Here is a 22,126-nt window from a genome sequence, read left to right on the forward strand (position 1 = left end):
ATTTTCTTCTATTTCACACTATTTAAAACAATTTCTTTCGACATCAAAATGGCATTTTTTGTTTGCTCTTTTGGAGAACTCAGAGATTTCGGCAACCTCGTCAGCAGTAGGATCTGTGCTAGACATATTTGTTTTTTTTTGCTACTTATTAATTGAACCTGCTGATATTTAAAAATAATTATACGAACATTGGTCTATAAAAACACCATACTTACTTGACAGAACAAAATACAAATATGAAACTAATAGTTATTTTTAAACTAATAACCAATTTAGGAAATAAAAGTAAAAAATAAATACAACGATTAACAAGCAACGTTCAATAATTGCACTTGCCAATCTTGCTAAAATAAGTAGCAACTGTACTTTTAATAATTTAATAGGAAAGCAAAACCGTACCCCTACGGCTTCTTACCTGTCTTAGCGTGATTTTGTTTATTCCCAGTGCACCTTTATTTTGAATATACTGTAGGAATTAAATACTTGATACACTTTTAAAGTACTTTTCCATTCATTCATTTGTTCATAAGTGTGTACAAACATATCAGTCTTGTGCAATTGATTTATCATTGAGTAACTCCATGACTTCTATATAATTTACGGATTATTTAATCAACCACTCTATTAGCAGCTATTTGTTTCTGAAACTTCAATTTTGTAGGTCGATGTAAGCCGTAATCAAGCATCATCATCATCATCAGTAGTACTACAGCCCTAATTGAGCCTCGACCTTCCTCAGTCTATTCAGCCAGTTGTTTGTTTCTGTTCCAAAGTCCATACCATCCCTCCATCTCAGTCTTGATCTATCCCTACTCTTATTTCCTATTGGTGTCGCTAATAGGGTTCGTCTGGAAGGGTAATTTCATTTGTTCTTGACATTTTTTGTCCAGCCCAAGACATAATTAATAACTTCCGGTAATTAAAAACACAGTTTGTTTAAAATATATTTATTTATGTATATATTATTTTCCAAATAGTGTATATATATATATATATATATGTATAAAAGATAGAGTATATAAGGATTTCTTAACACTTATAAAGGAGTACTCAGATTCATAGAATTCGGGATTTTGTTTGTTGTTTCTTGTTGGATAGATGCATCTCTTAAAAACTAAAACAAAACAAATATAATTAAAACTAAAAAAGAAAAATGTTAAGAACATGGTATTTAACATCCATTTTAAAACTTTAAGTCGAAGTGAAAAAACGGGTTGAAAAATTTTTTTAGTCATTGTAAATGTTTCTGGGAAATATTAAATTTATGGAATTACCACTAATAGCGTGTAGGCCTTTCCATCAAAAAATTTTTGTGTGCTCCAATCAGCAAATCAATTTTTTTAATCGATTATTATTTGATACCTGTACAAAAAGAAACAACGAAGCGGTGTCGTTATGGACTATGTAAGAGTGATATTTGCTATAAACCATTTAAAGGCAATACATGTTATATTATAAATTTTCCAAAGCCTTCATTTCTTTAGAGAATATATAGTCTCGTGCTATATCTGCAATAATTTAGTTGTATTAAACAGTAATTACGCATTTTACATTTTAAAATATTAAATGATCTATTTTATTGATTATACACTATAATAATATTGTAAATTAATATATCTATCTATATAAAGGGCTATGATGACAATAACATCTCACACTGTAAGTCCAGTCACCTAACGGCGCCATCTAGGAAAGAAATAGGAACTACCTTATTTCAATCATATTTTTTTTTCTTGGAACGTACGTATGTTCTTCATATGTTTAATTAATAATACTGTATTAATTATATATTAATATATTTAATAATTAATTTTAATGTTTACTTTATGTTAGATTTAAAGACTTCTTTCCTAGCGCCATCTAGGAAAGAAAATCTGAACTACTCAAATCTGACATTTCATTCATAATATTGTTCTGAAGCTATTTTCTTGTGGCATTTTAAAGTAATTACTATTTAAATGGGAATAAGCCACAATTAAAGGTTGAAGTAAGTTTATTGACGTTTCAATTTCCACTTCGGAAATCGTTCTCAAAATACTATATATAAAAACTCGTTAAAATCTATAAAACAAACATAATCATACGATAGAGAATAACCTTTACGTACCAAGCTGGAACTTACCCATTTTATAGGACATAAATCTATTCAACAATTAAAATATTATCTACAAAAAAGCTCTTCGACAAATCAGGCTAGGCTGTACAATAAAACAAACCAGGCACTTAAGACTGAATTGAAGGTTGTTCGAAATTCGTTCGCGATGTAAATCAATCCTGAATCCCTAGAATCGTTTTGTCATTTAATTTAGCAATTCTGTTAAATAAAATAATTATATCTGCAAAAATCAACCAGTCTATTCCATTTTAAACAATCAAAGGCTTTACTATATTCAACCAAACATGCCATCATCATTATCATTTAGCCTCCAACGTCCACTGCTGAACATAGGCGTCTCGCTTCAACTTAGTCCGATTTTGCACCATCTGAATCCAATTTGAATTCACTCTTAACTACTGCTAAACACAGGCCTCTCGCATGTTTTTCAACTTAGTTCGATTTTGCACCATCTGAATCCAACTTGTAATCACTCTTTGTATGTCATCGGTCCATCTTGTCGGGGATCGATCTCTGTTTCTGTTAGCTTGTATTCGGGGTCTCCTTTCCAAAATTCTTTTTTCCACCGCTCATCAACTGCTCTTACTACATGACCTGTCGAGTTCCATGTTAGTGTTGTTATTCTTTCAATAACGTCTGCTACTCCTGATCTTTTGCATATAGTAGCATTAGGTATTCTATCGCGTAAAGAAACCCCAAATAATATTCCCTCCATTGCTCTTTCTGTACCATACGTCATCACTGAGATACGCAGAATGCACTGGTTAAATACTTTTTTCAGACACAGTGTAATCTTTGACCTAAAAATATCCTTCATCTTTACAAATGCAGCCCAATGTAAGTTTATTTTTCTCTTCAGCTCGATTGTTGGGTTGTCCCGACTTATTTTGATCTCATGGCCGAAATATTTATAGTAGTCAACTGACTCGACATCCTTATCTTCAACTGAAATATTTTTGCTGTGGACTAAATTGGTCATAAATTATGTTTTTGAAAAAAATATTTTAAGACCCACTCTTTCTGTAGCAGTATGGAGCTCTTAGAGCATTATCTGCGCTTGTTCAAAACTGTCCGCAATGAGAACTGTCACCTGCAAACTTGAGATTATTTAAAGATTTTCCATCTATATTAATGCCCTTTTCGTTCCAATCTATTGTTTTACAGGCATATTCTAGCAAAGTTATACACAATTTAGGAGACATATTGTCTCCTTGCCGAACGTCTCTTTACATACGAAAGTTCCTGGTATCCTCATTAAGCCTTATACAAGTTGCAGCTTGCTTATAGATGTCTTTGATGCGGTATATATATGAACAGTTACTTATAATTGTTACATCATGAACCATGTTTTGTGTTTGGTTAAGATAAAATCGATTTCATTTTTGATCACTCTATCTGGACTGGCCCAGGTCCATTTTCTTTGGGGACTTTTTTTGAAAAAGCTATTCATTGCAAAGAGGTCATTTCGCATTAACAAATCCAAAACTATTTCACTTCTTTAATTTATTTGACCGAATCTGTAGGGACCCACTGTATTTTGACTCCCAACTTAGCATTAAAGTTACCCATTATTAGTTTGCGTATAGAAGGCGCCAGTCTTATTGCATTCTCTAGGACTTCATAAAAGGTTTCCAGTTCCTCGTCCGAGTGTGTGGATGTGGAGGCATAGGTTTGAATTATTTTAACGCTGGTTTTATGTTAAATTTAAATATGCAGAGAATTGTTCTTGGGCTAATCCCTAGAACAGAAAATTGGCTTACTTTGGCCACATCATGCGTAATAATAAATACCGACTTCTACAGTTGATTCTAAAAGGAAAAATTGAGGGTAATAGATGCCCTGGACGTAGACGTATATCCTGGCTGGCTAATCTTAGGAAGTGGATTGGTCTAATTATTATCAACTGATCTATTTCGAGCTGCTGCGAATAGAATAAGATGGGTCAATGTGGTCGTCAACATCTCTAGAAGATAGGCACATTTAGAAGAAGTTAATCCCTTTAAGTTGTTGGATATTCTTAGTGTGTTTGTTATGTATCATAAATCCAACACCTGTTTCCAATATAGAAACCGTTGTTTCCCTGATTTCAAAGTTATACATTCCTTTCATTCGCGTCTAACTTTACAGAGACCCATAACATGCCATTTTATGTGTTTATGTCTTCTCTTTTCCTACTCCAGTAACTTTTCCTCCGATGACAAAGTTCTTACATTGTACGTGGCGATATGCATTTCTCGTTGTCCATTGTAGCCTGATCTGACCCGGGGATTCTTCGCACCCTCTGTTTTCTATATTTCTTGACCTTGACCAAGGATCAGCTCACTGCTTAGGACTGAAAGCCGTGTTTTTGTTGATTGGATGTTTGCATGTTTGGATTTTAGCCATATTCTACCGTACTGGCTAGTGCAAGTTGGTAGATGGTAGAATGAAGATGGGAGTTTTTAAAGTAATCGGCAGAAAAGGGTATGAGGATCTAGCCACCTCAGGCAAGAAAGGAGGGAGAATCAGCAGATAGCATACGACAGGGTCACCAATCCGCGTACCACCCTGTCTTCTAATGGGATTGCAGAAGAGTGCTACCTGCTACCTAAACAAATTCGTAAAGAGATACTTACCATTAAATGGCTTTCCATATCGTGCAAAGACTGGTCAATCCACATCAGCGTTCTTTCTTTTGAACCACATTCGTATTTAGCCAAAAGAGCCAAATGAGTTACAGCCAACGTTAATGCTGCGGCTCGGGCTTCTAGAAGTCGGGGATCTAAAGGAGGATACATACTTCTTACCATGTCATCAACTCTGCTCGATATTCTCCTTGCGCTCTATAAACAAATAAAAATATATTGATGACTCCTTAGTTTTGAAATTATGAAGGGTTATAACTTCTAAAGTTGTCAGTAATGATATAAAACAATTTGTAAAAAAAAAAATCCCACGGTGAAAATTCGATATCTTTTTATCAGAGTGGCCTATCGACAAACATTAAAATGGATTGTAAAAGTGAAGAGTGCAGTTTTCGTAATCAATCTTTGCATTTTGCCGCAAAAGCCAGTTTCTATAAAGTGTTAAATAAATAAACATTGCGCGATTTTTGCCATTTTTACGATTCTCATGAAATCAATAAAATTTATCAATTCCATTAAACGGTCACTGTGGAATTTCCGTTGTTCGAGACTAATCTTCAAAACCTATTGCATGAACTTTCGATTTTAAGTTCTAAAGTAATCTAAAATGTTTAAAACTCCTTCTTTTCGATATAGCACAAGCACGTTGTTCAAAACTACACAACTTCAGCTACAAATTCCACCTAATGCCGTCATTTCCCTCGAAGCGAGACGCTCAACGTTTAATTACAAAACTAACTTTGTTTGTGGCCAACTACAAAACTTTGCATATGAAAGCTGCACTCTTCGCATTTAATGATAGAATTATTTTTTTGCCCTTCTGGCAGGATGCCTTTAAATATATATTCTTCTTCTTAAAGTGCCCTCTCCTCAATGGAGGTTGGCTACTACAATTTTAAACTCTTCTCTATCTTCAGCTGTTCTTATTAGCTGTTCAAAATTTAGCCCTGTCCATTGTCGGATGTTTCTGAGCCACGATAGTCTTTTCCTTCCTAGGCCTCTCGTTCCCTCGATTTTTCCTTTCGCTATAAGTTGGGCATATTGGTACATATTATTTCTCAGTATGTGGCCTAGGTATGATGTTACCGTGTTAAAAAGTTCTCTTTCCTTGCCTATTCTATGCAGCACTTCTTAGTTTGAGGTATGCGATGTCCATGAAATTTTGAGTATTCTCCGGTAGATCCACATTTCAAAGGCCTCCAATTTACTTACGGTTGATGTTTTAAGGGTCCACGTTTCAACTGCATATAGAAGAGTCGACCAGACGTAGCATTTTGATAAACGTAGTCGAATTTCGAGTTTTATTCGAGATTCACAAAGCCGTTTTTTTATTTTTTCGAAAGATTTTCTGGCCTGTTCTATTCTCGATCTTATTTCTAGATCAGGATTTAGGCTGCTATCGATCCAACATCCCAGGTACTTAAATCTATTGACCTGTTCTAAAATGTGCCCATTTATTGTGCAAGGTTGAGGTACGTTTTGGTACGTACGAGATTTAGGCAAAAATCGTGCCTTTGTTGTAGTTCTTCTATTTCCACGCATTTTGTTTCCAGCCATTTCTCTTTTGCTTCGGTTATTTTTTTTTTCGAATTATTCTATTTAGTCTTTTGTATTCTCCGTCCGTGTCATTTCTTCCTTTAGATTCTCTTCGTTTGTTCATTAATTGTAAAATCTCTTCTGTCATCCATTCCTGTTTGTTATTTCTAGGTGTTACTTTTAGATGTTTTTCCGTTACATTGTTCATTTGTTCTTTAATAGTTTTCCACAGAACGTTTATGTCATCGTACTCGCTAATTCTATTGTGGTCGATATTTCCTAAATTTTTGTTTAATTCTTTATTTACTGTCTGATGTATGGTGTTGTTTTTCAATAATTGGATGTCTAATAGTTGGTGTTGAGGTTTTTGTTTCTTTATTAGTTTCCATCTTGCGCGAACTTTTGCAACAACAGGATTATGATCGGAATTGATGTCAGTTCCAGGATATGTTTTTGCACTGATGATTGCATTGTGATATCTTTTGTTGACCAATATGTAATCTATTTGGTTACGGATTATTCTGTTTTCATTGTGTTGTGGTGAAGTCCAAGTGTACAATCTGCGAGGGTGTAATTTAAACCATGTATTTATCGCTACCATGTTGTGTTGTTGGCAGAATTCGGCCATTCTCTCTCACCTGTCGTTCCTTGTTCCAAGTCCGAAGTCTCCGATCAATCCAGAAACTTTTCCTCTACCTAACTTAGCATTAAAGTCACCTAAGATAAATGTTAGGTCTCGTTTTTTGGTCATCTTTATAAGTTTTTCTACGTCAGCATACCACGCTTCTAGCTCTTCTATGGGTTTATCGGCCGTAGGGGCATAAGTTTGAATGATGTTAATAAATATATATATATATATATATATATATATATATATATATATATATATATATATATATATATATATACGAAGGTAAAGAACATTATGGCTAAAAAGAAATGGCAAAAAGAATTTAGCGCAGGAACTGCCACCACTCTACATTTGACGGAACCATGGTATGGGTCTGGCCGTATAGTCGTTGGATATTCTTGGTTTGCTTCAGTTAAAACGGCAGTCGAACTACATAAACGAGGTCTGTATTTTGTGGGTATAGTAAAAACAGCTACCAAGCAATATCCGTTAAAGACAATGAAGGAAAAATGCTCTAAAAATCGCCTCAACCATATACCTATTAAAAGCATTGAACAGCGCAAGTAATAAACAAAGACTACAAAGAAAATGTGGAGTTTGTTCCCGAATTACTCATAAACAACAAAAATCAAGTTTCTGTTGTGAAAACTGTGGAAATAAATCGGTGTTATGTGCTCCAATGACAGGTCGCAATTGTTTCGCATACCATATTTTACATGGGAATTCCAGGTGTACCTTTCATTTTATAAATAGATTTTAAACGATTTAGTAAATGTTTGTTCTTAAAAAACCTCAAAGATTCCCTTAAAATCGATATGCGAGCAAATGATAAATGTCTTTGGACTGCAGGAACCTTTCAAGTCCTGCCGCAAGGAAAATTCATATAAAAATCGCTCTTCTTCTGGCAGGATAGCCTCTGTCCAATTGTCCTGTCGGAAGAGGCTTCTGGCAGGACAAACCACTGAAAATCCATTTTAATTTCTGTCGATAGGTCACTCTAATTAAAAGAAATCGAATTTTTACCGTCGAAATGATATAACTTTTATTTAAATAATTGATTCACGCGCGTAACGGACATTTACAATCGTCGGTCGCTTCAAGCGTTGTTTCTGAGAGAACGGTTCATTCTACACAAAAAGTGCTAATTATCAAAGTTCAAAATTATCTCAGCTACATTTTTTGTTTGAAACATTTTTTCCTACGGCGCTACAGATTCTTGGTAAATCGATGTTTCCCGTTTTTCACCCCTACGAGGGGAGTTTTAGGGGGAAGCCAGGGATAAAACTTGTTTGGTGTCCCAATTGACATTCTCAGCAAAATTCAGCTTGTACGCCTGATTTTTAGAGGTCAAATCTCTAACGAGTGGACTATTAAAGAGCAATTCTATTTTGGCACAAGTCTCTCAACTTGTAAATTCGGTAGAAACTCAAATTTTAAATAATAAATTAAGTAGACAAACTACCATTGACAGTTTTCTTTTTTAAATATTTTACATGTAATATAAATATATACTTGTATATAATTTAATGATATATTTAGAGTTAAAATAATAACTTTTTACTAACTGCTATTTTAAACTGAATAACATATATGTATCTACCTATACGTGCGGAAGAAATTACATACATACAATTTTTTTAGAAAATTTAAGTTTACGATTTCATTTGCTCCCTTCAACGGACACCTCCTTTAGAATGATACTTTGGAACGACTGCTAGCTGTCCGGTCAAGAGGGAGAGTTCACTGTACCCTATTCAACTAAACATTCTCGGAAAAGACTTGACTGTTTACGAATAATTTGTAATAATATGCTGTATTGGTTCGTTCATCCAGGCACAATGTGTTATCGATAATAATTAGTAACCGGAGATAACAAAAGATACATTTATACTATCTAATACAGAAAGTTAACTATGACAATGAACCAATGCTCTTGGGAAATCCACAAAAACGATGGTAAATTAAAACACATATAGTGTAAACCTTTTAAAATCCGAAATAAAGGGGCGGATGGCGTTTCGGAAAAACAAAATTTATGTTAAAAATGTGAATTATATGTTAATTAAAAGTAAAAAATTAAATAAAATACACACTTTTAGACATATTTTAACAGACATATTAATCTTAAATTTAGGATTGTATATGATATTAAATAAATATTTAAAACAAATTGTTTTTTACCCAGCTCGAAAGTTTTCTAGTTTTCAATTTATTATACATCGATTGCTTATTTGAATTTTGTTGTGTTGAGTTTTGTAGGTACATTTTTTTCAATTTACTTTGATAACATGTGTAACCTGCATCTAAGTAGTCTTATTATGTTTATTACAGTTTTAGGCATTTTGTATGAATAATGACCGTTACGAGGCTCATAGTCCAGGAAACGAAGCTTAAAATAGGATAAAGCCTCGCAAATTTTTCAGTAAAGACCGATTTGCAGAAAAATTTGGAATTAAGCTCAACTTACCCTCTACTTTAAAATCTATATTGTGCCGACGGACGTTTTTTTTATTTTTTTCAGGGTGAAAGCTACCCATTATTTCCAATATCTATAAAAAGCTTAACAGAGTGAAATTTGGTTCAGATGAATTAAATAATGATTATCTGATACTCTAACTATAATTGTTGGCTATTTAGCCCTTTTAAACTCCATTTTTAAGAGTGAAAACTACCCCTAATTGTACAAATTTATAAAAAAGCTTAAGGAGGATAACATTTGGATCGGATCATTTAGGTAATAATAGTTTGATATTCTTAATATAATTTCTCGGCATTTCAACCCTTCAAAATTCATTTTTAAGGGTGAAAACTACCTCTTATTCCAAACTCTGCAAAAAAGTTTATAAACAGTGAAATTTGGTTAAGATGAATTGAATAATGAATTTTTGGTGCTCTAAGCATAATTTTTAACTATTCCAAGCCTTTGAAAATTCATTTGTAAGGGTTAAAAGTAGCCGCTTATTGCAAAAATATATAAAAAATCTTAAGATTTTGGTGTGAGTTACGTACGAGCCCCTTCCCATATCAGTTGGCCCTACGTTAGATTGATAAGAAAATTAAATTTTAGAGAACAAAAATAAAAGCGCAGCGTAAATTTTATAAGTTTTAATGTATTAAAATGTATTTTAACGTTTTTTGAATTTTCTAATTATAGAAAACATTTTATAACGTAATGAAAACTATTGATTAAACGGAATAATAATAAATTTAAAAAAATACATAGAACATGTAATATTAACAAAAAAAAATGTGTGAAAGTTTACCACTGAGTTACATTCCCTTTATTTTTAATGACATCACAATTCTTCGAGGCATAGTTTTTACCAAGTTCTGACAAAATTCTAATGTAAACGAATCCCATTTCTTGCAATTTTTCCTTCAATTCGTTGACGGAAATGACAGGATGTTTTCCCAAAGCTTTTTTCATTTCGCGCCACAAAGTCTCTATCGGAGACAAGTCGGGACTGTTAGAAACCCATTCCAGAAGTGGTATGCCATGGTCTTCGATCCATTTCAAACTCTTTTTTGAGGTATGCCAACCTGCGCCGTCCTGTTGGAAGACAAAATCTTCCGATAATGTTAAACGGTGTTTCATAATCAGTAAAAGATATTCTTCTAAAATATTCAAATATTTGTCCGTGTTTACAATCCCTCCGATAAAATGTAACTTTTCCACACATTTAGACGACATGCTGCCCCAGATCATGACAGATGCAGGAAATTTGACTTTTCTCTTCAGACAGTCGGGATGGAAAGCTTCATTTTTCCTGCGAATGACGCGACTCATACTGTACAGTCTAGCGTGACAATTGCAACATATTCACGATTTCCGAATTGGATTTTCCAGAATTAGAAAATCTAATTGAAATGATAAAGCAAAATCTAGGATATAAGGTTTTAATCAACATAAATTGTACATATAATGTTAACAAAAACAATAGAAATTAATATGGCAGTGACTTCTTTCAAACACTGACAGCATAAAGTTGCCTACAATATTAGAAGTCTACAGCCAAAGCAATACTAATGAGGTTAATATCACATCATTCTCCCACACTATAATCTTCCAAATACCGTGGTCAATGACGAATTCTTTCAGATCTTCTAGGTAGTGCTGAAGGAGGCGATAAGCTCTGTTCAGAACTCATTGGGGGTTCTTCAAGAAGTAATGAATCCGGTGGAAGGGGAGATGTAGATGTATCTGCCAGGGGCTGCATGTTTTGCGTGGTTGTATTGGATGAGGAATCATTAAGACTCGAATGTAACTCATGTGGGTCTTCTACGAACACTGATTCTTGACCTGGTATATCTAGTATTTCCCCTTCACCTCGTCCACACGGAGCCAGATGACGATTAGACACTGTGGTCTCCCGTCCGTCTTTCAGTTTAACAAAAGAGTATTCAGGATTTGCCTCTATTACCTCCACTTCCTCTACGATAGGCTGGTACTTGTTCTTCCGATCGAACCTTTTCATCAAGACATGCCCAGATTCTGCTAGCCATGACGGTATTGTATTCCCATTTGGAGATCGACGTGTGTGCACGAACATTCTTTCATGCGGCGTACAGTTAGTTGTGGTACACAACAGTGAACGAATGGAATGCAGCACGACAGGTAGGTATTGTTCCCAATTCTCAATAGGTGCTTCATGTGATTCACAGGCCAGTTGAATAGTTTTCCAGATAGTAGAATTCAACTTCACTTGACCATTTCCTTGAGGATTATAAGCAGTAGTTCTACTTGTTGCGATTCCTCTGGAGTTGAGAAACTCTTTGACTTCAGCTGACAGAAATTGAGTCCCCTATCCGAATGAATGTATGCAGGCATTCCAAACATCATGAATAAGTTATTTAAATTCTTGATTACTGTTTTGGCACTAATGTCACTGCATGGGAAAGCAAATGGGAATCTGGAATACGCATCTATTACCGTAAGAATATAACGATTATTGGTATTCGAAGGGACTGGCCCTTTAAAGTCAATAATAAGGCGTTCGAAGGGAGATGTGGCTTTTATAAGCTTTGGAAAAAGCCCCTCATTCTTAAAGTATCTCGGCTTAATTTTAGCACATACCCCACAGTCACGAGTCATAGTCTTGACTTCATTGAGAGAGAAAGGCAAATTCTTTGATTTTATCCAATGAAACATACGTGTTACCCCTGGATGACAAAGTGCAGTGTGAAGTGACTTGAGTTTTGATGCACCTGCCGCCGTGGTAGTAGCACAAGAGCAGATGCGCGATAAAGCATCCGCTGCTTGGTTGTCTTTTCCTGGTCGATACACAATGTCATATTTATAAGGTGCCAATTCAAGTCGCCATCATTGTATTTTCTCATTTTTAATCTTGCTGGAATGCTTCGTGTTGAACATAAATGTTACAGACTTTTGATCAGTAATGATTGTGAAAGGCTTTCCTATAAGAAAAAGCCGCCACTTCTTTAGAGATTCAACAATAGCATATGCTTCTTTCTCCACAGCAGAATGGTTCAGCTCACTAGAGTTAAGTGATCTTGAAAAGAAAGCAACGGGTCTGAAATCCTGACTCAAGGTAGCAGCAATTGAGTGTTCTGAAGCATCAGTTTCAACAACAAATGGCATATTTTCGTTGATAGCGTGAACAGATGACTTTGCAACTATAGATTTCAGATTTTCAAAACAAGATAAAGCATCTTCGTTCAATGGAAAATTGTTGACATGAGCTAATGTGTGGACCCTTTCGGAAAATTTGGGAATCCATTTTGAATAATGGGCAAACATACCTAATACCCTTCTGAGAGATGCAGTGTCATTCGGTGGAGGCATTTTTAATAAGGGTTGTAGTCTGCTAGCATCGGGCTTTATGACATGGTTTGGTCCTATAGTATAACCAAGTAAGTTTATTACTGTTTGATTGAATTTGCTCTTGGTTTTGTTTAGTGTCAAGCCATATTTGTCTGTGGCCTTCAGAAAGTTCTCAAGATTTTTGTCATGTTCTACCTTCGTCTTACCACAAACAGTTATATCATCAAGATAGGCATATATCCCTTCAAGGTTTTCTGTGCGTATGAGCCAGTCGATTGTTCTTTGGAAACTGGATACACCATTGGTAACACCAAACGGAATGCGACAAAATTGGTACAGTTTCCCAGCGGCTTCAAAAGCTGTGTACATCTTTTCATGTGGAAGTATTGGAACCTGATGGTATGCATTTTGGAAATCTATTGCACTAAAGACAGTGAATTGTGATACATTGGAAACCATTTCCTCGATATTTGGCAGTGAATAGGCATCAAGTTGAGTGAATCGATTAATTGTTTGAGAATAATCAATGACAAGCCGCTTCTTGTGAGTTTCGTTTTTGGTGATAAGCACTTGCGCTCTCCAAGTGGACTGACTTTCTTCAATAATGCCATCATTTAAAAGCTTCTTTACCTCATTTTTAATAAAAATCTGATCTTCAGCACTATGCCTGTGCGATTTTACTGAGATAGGTTTACAATTTGAAGTCAGGTTACAAAATAAAGGAACTGCAGGTACTGAGGCTTCAACTACACTACATACCTTGAATACTTCTTTAGGTCCTCCAAATTCAAACTCTAGACTTGAGTGGTTAGATAGAACATCATGACCAATTATAATATCAGCACAGAGATTTTTAACTATAAGTAAATTAATGTTGTCGTAGGAGTGGTCACCAATTTTAATATTTTGAGTAGTCACACCTTTAACTTCAGAGGTGTGTGATAATGAGGCCATAGAAACAGTCTGAATACAAGGCTTCCTAGGGAGTTTGCAAAGGTTAGCAAAGTCTTCATTAATAAAACTGACAGAGCTACCAGTATCTATAAGGGCATCAGCACGAAGACCTTTTATAGATGCAGGCACTATAGCTTTTTCAATGAAGCAGGAGTAGCAGCAATAATGCAGGCTGTGCAGTTTTCATAGCCTTCAAATACGTTGGCAGATGCACTAGTGCTCTTGGAGCGGCAAACCTTTGCAAAGTGTCCCTTTTTATTACAGGATTTGCAAATGGATTCTCGAGCAGGACAGTTCTTCCTTGAATGTATTGGCCCACCACAGAAAAAACATTTGTGTCCTGACCTAGAAGAGTTAGTAGAGTTGGTAGCAGCTGTCACAGTGACACATTCAGAATTTGTTGGAGAGCTCTGTGACTCAAATTGATAGTTACCAGGTAGCGCACTAAGTGTCGAATGTTGATTAAATTGAAATGATAAAGCAAAACCTAGGATATAAGGTTTTAATCAACATAAATTGTACATATAATGTTAACAAAAACAATAGAAATTAATATGGCAGTGACAGTGACTTCTTTCAAACACTGACAGCATAAAGTTGCCAACAATATTAGAAGTCTACAGCCAAAGCAATACTAAGGAGGTTAATATCACATCACTAATAATGATTGAACAAATTTTCTCATCGATAACTTTACTTTGACCCATTGCACAATCCACAAACGCTAAAAAGCTTTACAATACTATAAAATACATTTGGCATTAACTGACAATATTATTGTTTTGATGTTATTTTTCCATAGCTACCTCTGGATTTAACGTAATTATGAAAAAATCAACATATGTTGACACATGATACTATAACTAACAAGATAAGTCAACGCGCATGTTATTGCATCTCTCTCGCACACCTGTGACGTAAGCCCGAGACAACTTTAATGATGCCAAGTTAAATGCTCTATCTGTTGCTATCCTGTGTGCTTCAAAACGTAGTGAATGAGATTTTATTTATTCATTGATGTAGTAAAGACTTTGTATATTATATTGTTATATAAATTTTGTGGTGAAAACATACAGTTTACTGTGTTAATATCAACTAATTTATTTATCGTACGCAACTTCCTCTCGACTACCTGTAGCTACTTTATAAAGAAGACTAATTATTTGGTTGCCATAATGTATTGTGCAGTGGTGGGTTGTTTAAACAATTATAATAAAAAAAGTAAAACTTTTTCGAAGTGTCGTTTTTTTGTGTTTCCTAGAGACAAACAAATGCGTAAAGTATGGGTCTTCAATTGTTTTCAGCGAGACAAATTTAATGTAGAAACCGCGAGAATATGATAAAAACATTTTACAGAAGCTGACTATTGTTTAAAAGAAAAACTATTGAGATTGCCTAACAAACAGTGTAATATTACTACTAATAGTATAATTAATTATGAAATTATCACTGAAGAGATCTTTTCCTCGCTAAACCTTCCTAGTGGTGATACAGAAATTAACCCTGAAGATTTAATTGGCAGTCATCAAGATTTTATTAATTCGAATATAAAAGACCTGGAATGAGATGGATTGGAAAATTTAGCCGGTTTCATTGCATTTAAGTTACAAAAAAAATACTTGGATATATTCCGGACGCTAAAGATAAATCGTTTACTTGGGTAAACCACGTTTCTGAGGGTGGTTTACTCAAACCAACATTGGAATTTGTAACTAAATGTAGTGAACTGGAACATATTTTTCGTAGTTATAATGGCAACAAATTAAAAATAACTAAAAATTATTTAAAAAACCTAATAGAAGCTGCAAAACATGTAAATGTTAGCGAAGATGTAAAATTACATTTTTTATATGTAAAATGTATTTTAAAATACTAATTCTAAATAAAAATATTAAATATAATTAAAATATCCGCAGGAGAAAAATCACGAAGATTGTAAAATAAATGTCTAAATGATATTCATAAAGTCTGAAGTATGACCTGCTTTTCTTTATGTATTTCTTTAATTGATTTTACAAATTACTTATTAATTTTCAAACCACGTTTTTACAGAAAGTAACTTTATATTTATGACTTCTTAGTGCAAGATATGGCATCAAGGTATACGTACCGTTAACAATTTAAGTTTCGAAGTTGTTCATTACAATAATGAAACAATGTTGCCATATAAGTATATCCATATCGTTTAAGTCGATTAAAATTAGAATGGCAAGTGAGCATATCTTGTTTGTTATAGTATCATGATGTTGACATAAGTGAATGCATAGCCAGGCCACAGAATAATAAACAATCAGAATGCCCACTCTGCTTTGTCAAGATAAGTACGCGCATCTCGTTCGCGCAGACGGATTCAGCCATGTTTTAAACGGAACCAGTGCTGCTCAGTGAAATTTTATCTGTTGTGCATAAAAAAATTAACCCGGTTTAATTTATTTACGGCAACCATAGACATAATAATATGCACTATTTTATTCGTACTTGTAGTTGAAGAATAGATTAAATTATTTCAAATTTACTAAATTAATTATCTCTAAAAATTTAAATTGCACTTCTGTCGTAGCTTGTCACAAATTTCTCAATTCGAGTCTATATTTCCATTTAAAATATGGCTATCGCGTGCTTACAAACTTCAAAGGCGGCATCTGAGTGTGGGCATTCTGATTGTAATTTATTATGCGGCCAAGGTTTTGAGAATTATTTTTTATTGTTGAAAATAAATAAAAAAGCATAAGGGTAATATTTTTAATAAATATTAATAAAAATGCTATATTAATTAATATGGGAACTTCCATAGGTGGGCCAACTGATATGGGAAGGGGCTCTTAATGATAATCAAAACATAAAATTAATACAACCCTTTAATATATATATTTACAATTAAAATACAATTTCACATACAAATATTTGTTAATCATATAATATTTATAAATCAAATCTCACATATATTATACATGATTAAATTTCAAACTTCATTTTTGCCATTCGTGTCACTTCTTTCACCATCTTCTTCATCATCTTCTATTATTGGAGTACTATTACTGCAATTACATATCACCAAAACAACCAGAGCAAGTTGGGTTACCAAATCACCCCAGTTTTCTGCAGCTACATAAGGCACCGCCACCTTTCTTGCAGTGACAAAATATCATGTTTAACAATTCTTCAGGAGCAGGCTCTTTCACTTTTGATGGATGCGACGATCCGTCTTTTGAAAATCACCCCCAGTCAGTTGGCTGAATCTTGTAGTTTCCAAGCCACTGCTTGACCTGAAGGTAAGTCCTTTTTGAGTGCTCATCTAAAGCATCTACAGTAGGCACGAGTGATAACAACTTGACGGCGCTATTTTTCGTAGTAGCTTTGATGAATGACTCGTAGCGCATTCGCTCAAGTAAAACGTTCAAGTCTTTACTTTTTTTTTTAACTTCATTGAACTCTTTAGCAGTTCATATCATTTTATTTCAATAAAATTGCACAGTACCGGCTGTTAATTTTTTTCAGTTTCAGCAGTATTACTGTAGAATATTTCGGCCAGTTCTCTTAAATCTGACCTTTTTTTTTTTTCTATAAGATCAAAAAATTGTTGCAATGCAATGAATGCATGTGAAAAATGTTTGGGTAATCTACTTCAAAACTACACTATGTACACTACTATTTTACGTGTGTGGGTTGCAAAAATAACACACATTAGCAGGCGCCCGCCTGTATTGCATTCCTCGCAGATCCGTTATCGCCGGCCCTGATCAAATTGATGGAGCCCTGAGGTAGATTTCTACTTAGTTTTTTAGATCATAACCCATCTATTTGTTTATATTCAATAAAAACTTTTATTTCTGATTACTACGGTTTAAATATGTATTTACTGTAGATGTTATAGTAGGTTTCCGAAAATTGGAAAATTACGTTCATAAAATGTATTCCCAGTTTTCTAAAAACCAATAAATGAAATAAAAAAAAAAGATGTATAAAAAGGTTTACCATAATATTAGCCATTTTCTAATTCTTATATAACCGACGTATAAAAATTCATCAGTTCAATTGACTCTCCTAAACAAGATGTTGCAAAATATCTAACGCTGTTGCTAAAACCATCCATTGACCAATCTTAAATTTATGTAGCGATTCTATACACTAAATATTTTTTTTCATCACTGACGGTGTCCCCATTAACCAATCATCATCGTCATCATGCAACCTCTTCTGTCCACTGCTGGACATAGGTCTCTCCCATTTTTCGCCACTCTTCACGGTTCTGTGCTTAACCAATGCGCCGTTACAAATCTCAACTTATTTGTTTATATAATATTGGTTTAGTATTCCATTAATATTTAAATATTAAACAAATTAATCAGTTTGAACAAACTTTAAAGAGAGGTAAAAATAATTATACATTACCTCAACAATCTGTCTAAAATCTCCAGAAGCAGGAGTAGAACTCATAGCTAGAGCAGTCAGTCTTTCTGTGAGATATCTACAAGTTTTTAAAATTGCAAGGCAATGTGGTATCAGTCCCGTAGCATCATCAATCCATTGCTCATCGGTTAGATCTTCAACATTTGCACTTACTTCACCCAACTCTAGTTCTGAAGGCTCAGAATCAATTAGATGTTTTTCAGGCCTTAAAATGACAGGACATATTTATAAAATTATTAAAATAAATCCATTATATATATATATATATATATATATATATATAATTATATATCCAGAAGACGCCCTCTTAACCGACCGTCGGCTTAACCGACCGACCTTACTCCTTTTGGATGATACTATTTTTAGATTAGATTTTATGTATTTCCGTTCGCACCATACCGTACTACCACATGTACGTTAGCCACTGACGAGTTTAGTCGATGTCTCGCTGCCGTATTAGAGTCAAAGCATAGTTTGTTTTTGTGCAAGTTACAAACTTAACTATACATATGTACATACTGTTGTTGTGTACATAGTGAACTTTTCTTCGAAATGAGTGGAATTAAACGAAAACTTGTTGTAGTGTCAATGAAAAACAAGTTAAATGCTATAGAGCGGCTTGAAAAAGGTCATTTTGTAAAATCGATTAGTGACGAATTCGGTGTAGGAGTGACAACCGTAAAAGACTGGCGCCGAAACAGGAAAACCATTCAAGATTATTGCACTCAAATCGAGTCTGATAAAGTCCTCTTAACTAGGTGTACTTTAAAGAAACCAATTAATATGAATGTGTAGACGATGCATTATGGTTATGGTTTATGCAAGAGCGTAGTAAAGATACGCCTATAAATGGCCCGATTTTAAAAGAAAAGGCTGAGATACTACATGGTAAGTTTGATAATGGAGAAAATTTTTATGCAAGCGATGGCTGGTTGGCACATTGGCACGGTGTTCACTTTTTAAGCGTGTGCGGTGAAAAATTGTCAGCTGATCCAACTGCAGTAGACGAATGGAAAAATAAATTACAAGAATTAACTAAAAAGGAAGAATTACTGCCTGAACAGGTCTACAATATGGATGAGACTGGACTAAACTTTAAGCGATTGCCTGTAAAAACATTTGCTGCCAGTAATGAGAAATCAGCTGCTGGATTCAAAATGAACAAAGAGAGAGTTACTATTGCTGTTTGTTGTAATGCCTCTGGAACTCATCAAGATCTCCTGCTCGTAATCGGAAAGGCTAAGAGACCTCGAGAATTCACAAACTTTAACTTTTCTTCACTCCCACTATGCTATAAAAATCAAAGATCAGCCTGGATGGACGTGTATGTGTTTAAAGATTGGTTTATCAATGAATTTTGTCCTAGTGTAGCAAAATATTTAACAAGCTTAAAGTTACCAGTCAAGGCTATTTTGGTGTTGGTTAATACACCAACACATCCTGAAAACATTCAGAGTGAAAAGGAGCCTCGAATTAAATGTATTTTTCTTCCACCAAATGTAACAAGTATCATCCAACCAATGGATCAAGGAGTGATCGAATGTCTTAAGAGGCGCTATAGGAAAAAACTACTTTCAGAAATCCTGGCTAAAATGGAATTTTAGCTTAACAAAAGCCTAATCGATGCTTTGAAAGACATAAACATTAAAGACGTTATTTTGATGGTGCCCAAAGCTTTTAATGAAATTACAACATTCAACATTTGTAAAATCTTGGAGAAAAGCATGGTCTAACATAGAAAAAGTGATTGAATCCAGTTCTGATCCTGATGAAACCCCTTTGGAAGAGCCAGATGATATTGCATCTTTGATGAATGACTTGCAAAAATTCTCAGACTCGAATGATATTCAACTGCAGGATTGTCAAGAATGGATTGTTGGAGCTGATGATGACTTGACCAATGATAATTTGATAGATGAACAAATTGTACAGGCTGTTATGTACGAAGATCAATCAGACGCAGAGGTTAAAGATGAAGAAGGCAATACTGTTAGTCATGCTGATGTGAGAAATGCTTTACAACTGGCTTCACTGTACATTGAGCAACAAAATATGTCAACATCGGCAGATGTAATGTTCATTAAAAAGTGGCGTGACTATGCATTCAAGAAAAAAATGGAACATAAAAAACAAAAGAGAATCACAGACTTTTTCTAGTACATTTTACATTCATAATTATGTACATACATACACATGTATGTACTTATATACATATATGTACATTTTATACAAGTTTCATAATTGGTCATGTGAGTGATATTGTTAATTACATATATGTATGTACTAACTACTATTTTGTTTATAGATCATAAAATATATATATTTTTAATAGAGTAACATATGTAATGTCTTTCTGAGGGTGGTTTTAAAGATTTTCGGTTTAACTGACTTTTTGATTATCCGACCTATGGCCAGGTCCCGTCATGGTCAGTTAAGAGGGCATCTACTGTACTCATATGTAATGTACAATGACCAAAGATAAAAACGGTACTATGATATTGGACACAGAACAACAGCTAACTCAGTGGTAGGAGTATATCAAAGAATTTTCCATGATAATCATTCAGAAATAACTTCAAATTTTACAGGTCTAACTGATAAACATTTTTTGCAAAAATTAATATTTATTTATCAAAATTTTCTTCTTTAGCGGCGCTATCTTTGCTTTCAAAATAGGCTTCAGTTTCAGCGATATCTTCCCCATTCTAGCGATATCTCTTACCACTGAGCATTTTTTTATATCAGCAAAAAGGAGACGCTATATCAGCATCTTTTGCCACATGTTGGAATTGTGGCGAATTAGGCCATCTTTGTTGTAATTACCAGAAACACAACAGTCAGAAAACTCAACAAACTTTTTTTCAACAAAATGGATCTTGTGAAGTAAAGCGTCTGTACTCATTATTAAATAAGGTGTTTTGGTTGAGTTCACAGTTTGTACATTAATAAGTTATATTGATAAGAAACATCGTTTTTGATAGATATTCATGAAACAATAACCACTGCATAACTAGAAATAACAAGACAATATCACAGTATATTGCTTTAAGCATTCAACTGTGACAATATATTAGATTATCACCAGCATATCAGTACAACTTAGAACAAAAACTGGTGATATAATCACATAAGGCATTTGACAAAGTTAATTACTTTTTATTAATTGAAGAATTAAGAAATATTGCTAAAATATACATATTGCTAAATTGGATTAAAATTGGTAATTTTATATCTAGGTATTATTGTGCTACAAATTGACAGTATAGTAATGGTAATGAAACATAGATATATTATGAATAAAAATATGAAAATACGACTTACCTGACAGCAGCATCCTCAAAGAACATTGATTTGTAAAACATTTTTTGTTTTCTGCATATTACTACCAAAATTACAAATGCACTGACAAAAATGGCTGAAAGTACACCAAATGCAACAGCTGCCACCATTTCTGCATAGTCTGGTTTCATTTTCATATTGTTAACAGCAGCTGTTACTATCTGCTATTAATTTTAAAGAATAAAAATAAATATGCAACTATGTGTTACAACAGAAAGAGATAAAAAGATTTGGTTATATTAAATTATGAACTGTGCCATGTATCAAATTTCGTTCATAAATGTCTTACGTGTTATTTGGAATCCATAATTTTTAATGGAGATTGTTGGGGCACCAACAAATTTCAAATATTTAAAAGCAAGCAACAAGTGTATTGCAGAGTTTGTTGTGACGTTTAATTCTTGATTTTGTTTGGCAAACGTATTTCTTTATGTCAATGTCAAGATGCCAATCTAGGATATGTATATTCTGTGGTTTTTGTCAATTCACAGTTTGTTCATTAAAAAATTGTAATTAAACTGTTAATCAAAAATTTTAAATTATGTACTACAATTAAGATAAGATAATCTATGTCATAAATTAAAGTATTGGATGATTTTCACATTTGGTCCCATTGAAGATAGCTACAAAGGAGCTGTGAATTAAATTCACAAAACAAATTTTTGACGTTTGACTGTGTTGTCATGTCATTGTCATATAATGTATATGTTGTAGGCTTCAATTACAAATAGAGA

The 22,126-nt window shown here is 33.9% G+C and overlaps 1 protein-coding gene across 2 annotated transcripts; it reads right to left on the bottom strand.

Annotated features, from left to right (window-relative positions):
* Nucleotides 1-931: 931 nt before the first annotated feature.
* LOC140443857 (transmembrane protein 98-like) lies at nucleotides 932-21,835 on the bottom strand. 2 transcript variants are annotated; one of them, XM_072535343.1, is made up of 5 exons: nucleotides 21,682-21,835; nucleotides 21,375-21,556; nucleotides 18,036-18,258; nucleotides 4,732-4,938; nucleotides 932-1,114 (listed from the first exon to the last, which is right to left on the bottom strand). In XM_072535343.1, exons 2-5 carry the CDS (start codon nucleotides 21,527-21,529, stop codon nucleotides 1,037-1,039), a joined length of 663 nt encoding a protein of 220 aa, XP_072391444.1. In that variant the 5' UTR covers nucleotides 21,530-21,556; nucleotides 21,682-21,835; the 3' UTR covers nucleotides 932-1,036. The 2 variants fall into 2 exon arrangements, with proteins under 2 accessions (XP_072391444.1, XP_072391443.1); XM_072535342.1 differs by having other exon boundaries at nucleotides 21,375-21,825.
* Nucleotides 21,836-22,126: the final 291 nt, after the last annotated feature.

This window comes from Diabrotica undecimpunctata, chromosome 6 (genome assembly GCF_040954645.1).
Source record: "Diabrotica undecimpunctata isolate CICGRU chromosome 6, icDiaUnde3, whole genome shotgun sequence".
In the NCBI taxonomy this organism is placed as follows: domain Eukaryota; kingdom Metazoa; phylum Arthropoda; class Insecta; order Coleoptera; family Chrysomelidae; genus Diabrotica; species Diabrotica undecimpunctata.